Raw genomic sequence first — 9,513 nt, 5'->3', positions numbered from 1 at the left:
CCAGTACATCAGCCAGTACCTTGAATGGAAAAATCTTGCTGTAACAAGAAGATATCTTCGCTATTGTCTTCCATGCAAAATAAAAATGCAGTTCTTGTGCCAAACTCTCAAGGTTCCTTAGTCAATTCCGAAATATGATCATTCCTTGAAATAAAAAGAGCTAATGGTTTGGGGCGACTCCCAGATAAGTATCTATTTCATGGATATGCAGCTATTCTGAAATTATGACAAAGGGGCAACCATGTGAATCCAAACAGGAAAAAGTCTGTACTTTATTTTCCCAAAGTGACAATCAGTTGTCTGCTGCTCTGCATGATGCCAATGCGTGAACCTGTGGCATGCATATGCTGCTGGTATTATGGTTGAGCAGATGTTGACATGCAGATAACTGCTCAAATCCCATATTCTTACCTACAGATTGCAGCGTTAAAAGATAGCCTCAGAAATGGTCATGAATTATTGCTTCTCTTGACCTTGCACTGTATGTAATCACACCCCCAGACGTTTCAAAATCAAGTAGTGGGAGGATTAATTGTCAACATTTTGGGCAATTTTAGGTTGCTTGCTTCTGTTGAGGTGGTGGATTATGTAACCCCTTTGAAATAGAGGACATTCTCCTGTCCTCATTGAATGCACACTGCTCACTTCAGTTCAATGTAAATTGGGTCTGAGCAATTTCCTCACATCTGCTTCGACAAGAGGTAGCAACTAGATAGGAAAAGCGCTAGAAGATGTTTGAGACATTTGCAAAATAAATGACTTTATCCATAATCTAATCAAAGTACACTCCTTAACACCAGCACAACACAAACACAAGGTGACAGTAACAAACGGCATGAAAATGCGAAAATGTAACTTTTGCATGTTGCAATCTAGGACCTTGGAGAACATTAAAGTCTCCTTTCTGTTGTATGCATCCAAAGTACATTTCTGTATCACTGGCACTTTGTGAGGCCAGCTGAATTCTATGAGATCAGCTTTTCCATGTCACTCTAGCTGTAGGGGATCCAGCATTAGTTTTATGCGTTTGTGCATTTATTTATTTGGGAAAATCTCAGAGTCGTCTCATCTTGCTAAGCACAGCTTTGAGTCTTAAGAAATGCAGCTAGTCAGGTGCATGAAGGTTTACATGTAGGACTGTTCGTCAGTGGCACGATGGAATTTTACAGAACGATGAGATGAGGTGGGTAGATAAAGATATGCATCCTATTTTCAAAGTTCTTAAGTGACCTGAGTTGGTTGAGTATTCTCTTTCTGGGCTAGCAGGATGATCAAAGTGAAGAGTGTTCCTCCACTGCTAGTGTCCAATAGCGACCAGAATGATGGTGACGTTGTCAGCAGAGCCCCGTCGGACAGCCTCATTAGCCAGCCTGTTACAGGCAGCTTCAAACCGCACATCCTGTGACGTTTTCACTGTCTTTGCCACGAGGGTCTCATCCTGTGGATCAGCATAAAATAAACAGCACTAAAGATAAAGCTTACAATACAGCTGAGCCAACTCAGACCATCCCTCGACCAAATAAAATGTCTAGGAGGCAGCTATGCAGCTTGGAGTTAATGGCTGGTAACTTGCAAACCTTGGGTACTTCTTCATGACTTCTACAAGAGGTAGTCACTGAATGGAAAGAACACTAGGTGGAAAGGGAATAAGATAGAGATGGACAGCGTTTAAATTGTTCCGGACATTTCAAGCTCACTAATTCAAGTTGAAGTCATTGGAAAACAAGGCTTCATGTAATTTAGCAAAAGGGCAATGTTACAAATCCAACGGAATAAAAATAAATAAAAACAAGGGTGGACTGAGAGTTTGTTATTTTAACATTGGTTATGTTTTCTTTTTCATTTGGATTTTCGCCACAAAGACCAACTCCTAAAGTTCTTGAGTGCACATCATCTGGCAGTTGCCAGAACTGTCAGATGGTTGGTTCATATCTAAAATGGGAGCTGCAGTTCATTTCAAAATTAACAGCCTGTCACTTACAAAAGGATGGTGCCTGGATTAGAGGATTTCAGCTACAAGGAAAGGTTGGATAAACTTGGATTGTTTTCTCTGAAATGAGGGGAGACTTGTTAGAAATATATAAAATTATATAAAATTATGAAATGCAGTCAGAACCTTTTTACCAGGGTGAAAATGTCTAACTAGAAGGCATAGCTATACGGTGAGAGAGGGGAAAGTTTAATAGAGATGTGTGGGGCAAGTTTTTTGCAGAGTAGTGGGGTCCTGGAACACATTGCCCGGAGTGGTGGTGGAGGCAGATACGATAGTGGCATTTAAGTGGCTTTTAGACAGTCACATGGAAGTACAAAGAATAGGGAAGGGTCTCGACCAGAAACTTCACCCATTGCTTCTCTCCAGAGATGCTGCCTGTCCCTCTGAGTTACTCCAGCATTTTGTGTCTTCCTTCGATTTAAACCAGCATCTGCAGTTCTTTCCTACACATAGGGATATGGATCATGTGCAGGCAGATGTGATCAGTTTAGCTTGGCGTTGTGTTTGGCGCAAACATTGTGGGCCGGAAGACCCATTCCTGTGCTGTACTGTTCAATGTTCTAATCAACTTTATCCAGCATCTATCCAAAATACCTATCCAAAAACAAGCCCAAAATAAGGAAACAAAAAAAAAATTCAGAATATTAATCTCAACTAAGTTCGACAATCTTTGGATAAGGATTTGAGAGAGTATGTCTACACAAGACAACAGCATCAAGAGATCCAGATAAACTCAGCTACTCTATTTCTGCATGACAATTGTAATGTTTTGCAAGAGATGGGTGGCAGCTCTTATTACTAAAATACCCCAATTAATGTCTTTGCTCACTATTTGTAAAAACTGGTGCCATTTGCAAACATTATGGCAATTAAAATAGTTTTCCACTAAAATGAGAAATGGGAAGATGCAGACCACATTGATGTCTGTGGAATACGGAATGCTCACTCACTATCGTCCAGCTTCAACAGACCTATTTTACTTCTTGCAAAGCAACGCATGTTTTCCAGTAACAGCCAATGGGTTTTGCTGACCAAACCTGCATTTTAATTGTGCACTTTAAGATTATTTTTCCCCCCATCTCTATCATGATAGTCACCAGCCCCCAGTCAAGGGCCAATGGACAAAGTGGGAGAACAAGTAGAAAGGATAATAATATAGCTGACTGCACCTTCATGGTGTTTAAGAGGGAACTGCAGATGCTGGAGAATCGAAGGTTACACAAAAAAGCTGGAGAAACTCAGCGGGTGCAGCAGCATCTATGGAGCGAAGGAAATAGGCAACGTTTCGGGCCGAAACCTTTCTTCAGACTGCACCTTCATGGTGTTCTAGTGCAGAGAGTCAAGGGGAATAGAGGAGGTTCAGGAAAACGCCACTGAGGAAATTGATCAATCACAATCATATTAAATGGGACAGCAGGCACGAAATTGAATGACCTCCTGCTAATTTTTTTTTTTTGTTTTCTTATGCAATGGGAGCAGAAAAAGGAGCATTGATGAAGCTGGGAGAGACTCGATACTAAGTTACAATGCATGTAATTGGTAGATCAGGAGTGGTGAAAACTTTGTTCACCGAACACTGCTAATGCTTTTATGTAAGAGCAGAGTATGTAATAGGTCAGCAGTTCATCCTACACATCAAAAGACCAGTGTTCTGCAGGAGAAATGGCCTTTCCAACTTTCAAGTCCAAGAAACTTTCAAGTTCCCTTTACTCATATGGAACAAACTGCTTTGCAACCAGAAAACTATACCTCAAGTATTGCTGTAACAAAAAGGATAGCTTCTTCTGGGCAGAAGACTTTGAATAATCCATCGCAGGCCAAAAGAATGAATCTGGAAAAAAGATAGAACACCACATAAATTGCCAATGCTGCAAGAACAGAGCTAAAAATTCTGTGAATCACAACCTGAATCTAATACAGTAAGGAACTTGGATGAACATACTTCCATAAAACATTTTATCCCTTTGATGCCTTGTTCCTCTAATAAGTGAGTTTTCTCCAAGATCTTCGGTTTCTTCCCACACTCCAAAGACGTACAGGTATGTAGGTAAATTTGCTTGGTAAATGTAAAGTAAATTGTCCCTAGTGTGTGTAGGATAGTGTTAATGTGCGGGGATCGCTGGTCGGCACGGACCCGGCGGGCCCAAGGGCCTGCTTCCACGCTGTATCTCTAAAACTAAAAGACTGAAAAATACAGATTTAGATATTACTACCAAAAAGTCTTTCAGAAGGAACCCATCAAGCTTACAAATATGTTTTGCATGATAAAATGGAATTATCTATCCATCCATCCATCACAATTTTTGTTCAGATTGATGCTATATTTTACAAGTTATTAACATTTTTAGCTTTACAAAATCCCACTTTGAGACCAATAGCTTTGTACTGTGCCAGTTGCTGATAATTACAGCTATGACGTCACAAAGGGATCTCATTTGCAACAATGTTGCAATCACTGAACACTTAGTCCTGGTAGAGTGAGGCTGAACAGGAGGGGGAGTGGGCAGTGTGAGGCTGAACAGGAGGGGGAGGGAGTGCTGGGGCAGGCAGGGGAAGTGGAATTTGAATTTTTTTAAAGTCCTGGCAGTGCTTGCTAAAGTGCTTGCATTTTTTTAAGTTTAAAAAGAGGGAGGATGAGGAGCTATGGGTGAGTGGTGGAATATTGCGTTGGGAGAGCGGGTTGCGTTCCCCTGGGGGCAGGCAGGGTAAGTGGAATTGGAATTGTGTTTAAGTCCTGGCAACAATATTGCATTGGGGGAACGGGTTGCGTTGGGGGAACGGGTGAGCGGTGGAATATTGCGTTGGGGGAACTGGTTGCTTTGGGGGACCAGTCCTCCCGTGTGACAGGAACCCATGAGTGGTGGAAACGGGTTGAGTCGGGGGAACGGGTAAGTGGTGGAATATTGCGTTGGGGGAACAGGGCCCAACAGGTCCCACTTGGTCTAGTATATCTATTACATATTAAAACTGTGTGGCTGCCGCCTGCCGCCTGGCGTCCGGCTGCCTTTCTGCCTTTTGATTCGCTGCTCCTTCTTATCAGTTTCCAACACACTTCAAAACAAAGTTGCAAGACAGGAACACTCAGAACTTTTCACCTCAATGGGATATCACAGCAAGTGCTTCAACAGGAGTGGGAGGGCCAATTAGTATTGCAATTGGAACTGCTGCAGCAGGCAGGGGAGGTGCAATTGGAGCTTTTTTTCAATCCACTGCTGAGGGAGGCAGGGGAGTGCTGGAATCTTACATTTGGGAACGGGTTTAGTTCCGTTGGAGGAGACGGGTGCATGGTGGAATATTGGGTTGGGGGATCACACCATTGGGGGAGCAGACCCAAGGGGTCTGCACTTGGTCTAGTATATTATTAAGACTCTCATCTTGTTTGTATGCGTGCGTACGTGTGCGTGATATTCCAAAACGGTACACGATAGCGCTCCATTTTTTGGCCACCTTACTCACCATTGTGCTGGGATATAAATGCAACAAGTTTCATTCAGATTGATGGTATATTTTACAAGTTATTGTCATTTTAAACTTTACAAAAATAATTTTTCAAACCATTTTTCCACTTGCCCTGCCCGTCAGCCATTTTCAAAGTCACAATGTCGTCACAATGACATCTCGAATCTCATTAAAACTTTCAAGTAAAATATTTTTTAATCAAATTCTTCTGTTTCCATTAACAGCTAACATTGTGTTTAGGTTATTTTAAAGAAAAAACATGATTTTCATTGAGAATTTAATTTAAAAAAAAACATCGCGATTTTCATTGTAGGGGGGTGGGATAGGGGGGAGGTGAGGAGTGGGGGAGCAGGGGGATAGAGGGAGAGCAGGGGGGTAGAGAGGGGAGAGGGGTTATGGAGGGAGGGAGGGATGGAATGGCTGAGGGTAGGGGAATGGATAGTGAGGGAGAGCTGATGGAGGGAGTGGGGGAGGGGAGGAGGAGAGGGAAAGAAGGGGGAGGGTGAAGAGGAAGGGGAGGGAGTGCCGGGGGATGCGGGGGAATTGAGGAGGATAGGGGCAGGAAGAGGGATTGCAAGGCGCAGTTGGAGGAGGGTTGCCCAGACTCGGGTCACAACGGGGATCTCTGGCGTCACAACGGGAACCCCTCATCCGCCCCTCCGCAGTTGGGGGCTATGGGTGAGTGGTGGAATATTGCGTTGGGGGAACGGGGCCCAACGGGTCCCACTTGGTTTGGTATATATTTAAAATCAACCCTAAAACAAAGCAGTTACATTCGGGAATCAAATGACCAAAAAAAAAAAATCAATATTACACTCTGATGAGAGAGCACATGGTTAAATATAACCCTAATCCTATCAATTCCACTGCACCAGTTATTGTGTAATTTGAACTGGCATTTCCTTGATATAACATCTAATCAATCTCAAACAGCCATGGGTAAAACATCAACAGCCTGCTGTCACAGCTCGGTGAGATGTTATCTTGTAGCGCCTTGGCAGCAGGTGAGCAAGTCCCGTATTTACTCTCTATTGCTAAAATCAATTGAATGAGCAACACAATTAGCCATCTGTCATGCCTGTCACTACCTATCATACACTGTCACAGGGAAACACACAACAAATTGATGAACATAAACAGGGTGAGGAAATACGGGCCTCTGTTGATGTCTGGTCGAGACCGAAAGGATTAGGTCAGATTTATCCATTTCTGTTCCCCCATTCTTCATCCCTTTCTTTCAATTTAAAAAAATTGTGAACTATTTGCTGTCATTGCAAGTGTTCACTGCACATGTTACTTAATTTTAACCATAGTTTACAAAGATAATTAGAACACGAAGACTACTTAATAATAGGCTTCTTGGTGCCTTTTCTTGTTCCTCCTGAATTAATGTGCTCTGAGTGCACTATTAGTTAGTTAGTTTAGTTCATGTGTGAACCTAGGCAATGACTACCAGTAGGATATTCTACTCTTAAAGGCATATGATTAAGCTTTATCCAAATATTAATTAAGCCATTAATAGAATACAGAACTGGAGTGGCCATGACCATAAAGTCAAACTGTGAAATAATTCACTCAATGTGATCATTTTGGGGTACCACCACAAGGAAAATCCATCTGCTTCATCTTTACCCTTCAGGGACACAAATGTGCTGCCCGTTTCTGACCAAATTGTAAGATATTATGGCTTCAGCATGTAAATAGAAACAAGCACAGGTTTTCAGTACACGCTATTGCCAGTGTGGGTCTTCATTATATTACAAAAGTACACTGCGCATACTTACACTTATACACTTTGCTCTTGTACCGGTTCATCCCTGGCTGGGATCATACGGTTTATGTGCACACTTCTAATATGTCCTCCAATTTCTACGAAGTACCTCCTGGTACCACACACTTCAACTACTGTTCCCACCTCCCATTTGTTTGCTTTGTAAGGGGGTCTGAGAACACAAACCTGATCATGTGTATTGAACCTACTTTTTTGACTTCCACCATAATGACGTTTCTGATCAGATTGTTTGCGTTCAATCTTAGGATATACGTTAGGTAGAACCAAACTCAGCCTATTTCTGTGCCTTCTTTTCATGTGAAGTTCAGCTGGCGTATACCCTGTAGTAGATTTTGGCATGGTATGATAATTCAGTAAGAAACTAGCTAGCCACTGTGACATACTGAAATTTGAATTTCCTTCAAGAACTTTTTTCTTGAGAGCTCCTTTGACTATCCTGACTGTCCTTTCGGCTGCGCCATTAGATGCCGGATGGTAAGTTGGCACTAAGGTATGCTTGATACCATTTAGTTTCATGAACGTTTGGAACAGTGCAGCACGAAATTGGGGGCTGTTGTCAGAGAAGGCTCGAGGCCCCCGACCATGGGAGAACAAAGAAGGGAAGAGATTTAACTTTTTTTCCACCTTCCATCACAGTGAGGAATGTGGAGGAGTCACTGTGGTGAACCATGGGAGAACAAAGAAGGGAAGGGATTTATGTTTTTCCACCTTCCATCACAAAATGTATTTTATGTGTTTTGTTGCATTTTATTGGTATTGGTATGACCGTATGGCAAATCAAATTCCTCGTATGTTGCAAAACATACTTGGCTAATAAAGTATGATTCTGATCCTGATTCTGATTGCATGCAATCTCTGGCTGTAGACTTCATTCCCACAAAACCTGTGCTTGTTTCTATCTACATGCTGAAGCCGTAATATCTTACAATGGCGACGAGGATCGGATAGAGTTGGTGAACTCAACCGTTAAATACAGTGCAGGACTGTTTTGCAATATGTAGTATTGTTTAACATTTCAAACAGCAAATACAAAGCTGTGTCGCAGTTGTTTGCAAACTGGACAAGATAGGCCACAGATCCTTTTATGTAGTTTAAAACAACAGCTGTACAAATCGTCTAGAGTTTGTCAGGCTATTTTTGTGTTGCGTCTATGGGGCAAGATGGCGTCCTTGGGAAACATAGGCCGACTAGGGACTTTCGACAAGAACTGTGAAACCTTTACCTCGTACTGTGAGCGAATGGTAATTTTATTGCAAATTACATTATTGAAGTTAAAGAAACAAAGGATGATGATCAAGTGCAGGTAAGAGCACAAAACAAGGCCATCTAGGAATGAAAGAAACCCATTCTATTAGCTGAAATTGGCTCTGGTTTATGAAACTCTCACCAACATCCTAGCCCCAGAGAAAGCAAGGAATGTTTCATTTGAGACTGTTCTTTCAAAACTTGATGCTCACTACAACCCTAAGCCCATTGAGATTGCAGAAAGTTACAAATTGCACACAAGAAACCAGAAGTCTGGTGAGACTATGGGTGAGTACATTACAGGCATGTGCTGTGAGTAATTATTCAGGGTAGGCAGTCAGTCGGCTTTTAAAAAATCTTAAGCCGTGCATGCGCAGATTGTTCTCCTCTCCGTAAGCTGTCAGTCGACTTTTATAAAGTCTTCAAAAGCCATATCTCTTAATAAAGTACCATATTTCCCAGAAATGAAGACACACCTGTGTCGAAGAAGCACCCCCATTTTGAGTTGCTACATTTTAAAATAAGGCTGGCAGGTCATAGAATTTCTCACGCTCAAAAAAATAAAAAATAAAGAAAGTAAGAATTCAATTTGCCCAAGGCTTCCAAATCTCCTTCATTCTGAATTACGGAATGGGTGAGGGTTGGAGGGTGATGGCAGGTGGAGAGATGGTGGAAAAAACGGAAGCACACCGGGACAAATTGAATCAGTTGTGATCTTATTGAATGACAATACTAGTTCAAGGGACCAATTGGGGGGGGAGTTCCTTTCACAGCGTGTGGGGAATCTGGCCAGGGGTAAAGTTGTGGGGAGGGCAGGAGCGTTGAGAAGGAGAGGGTCAGGGATCATGCCAGTAACTCACTCACCGCTGCTGCAACGCTCCGGGCGCCGAGCCACCTCATTGTGGCCGGGGAGGGAAGTAGCTCGGGTGGCTGCGAGCAGCTGCCGGGACCTCAACGCCTTCCGCCGGCCCTCTCACCTCTGGCAGTGGTCTCCGTCTGAATACTCCTGTGTCAGCGCGAACAA

The 9,513-nt window shown here is 42.6% G+C and overlaps 1 protein-coding gene across 3 annotated transcripts in view; it reads right to left on the bottom strand.

Moving 5' to 3' along the window:
• Nucleotides 1-246: 246 nt before the first annotated feature.
• ilkap (integrin-linked kinase-associated serine/threonine phosphatase) overlaps nucleotides 247-9,513 on the bottom strand; it is a 56,488-nt gene continuing 47,221 nt past the window's right edge. For all 3 annotated transcript variants that reach the window (XM_055646087.1, XM_055646086.1, XM_055646085.1), the window contains 2 exons: nucleotides 3,743-3,824; nucleotides 247-1,438 (listed from right to left, as the gene is read on the bottom strand). In XM_055646087.1, coding sequence (XP_055502062.1) covers nucleotides 1,298-1,438; nucleotides 3,743-3,824 — 223 coding nt within the window. In that variant the 3' untranslated portion in view covers nucleotides 247-1,297. The remainder of the gene's footprint in view (nucleotides 1,439-3,742; nucleotides 3,825-9,513) is intronic.

This window comes from Leucoraja erinacea, chromosome 14, assembly GCF_028641065.1.
Source record: "Leucoraja erinacea ecotype New England chromosome 14, Leri_hhj_1, whole genome shotgun sequence".
Taxonomy (NCBI): Eukaryota; Metazoa; Chordata; class Chondrichthyes; order Rajiformes; family Rajidae; genus Leucoraja; species Leucoraja erinaceus.
The sequence above is the reverse complement of the archived record's forward strand: the minus strand, read 5'-3'. Positions and strand labels throughout refer to the sequence as shown.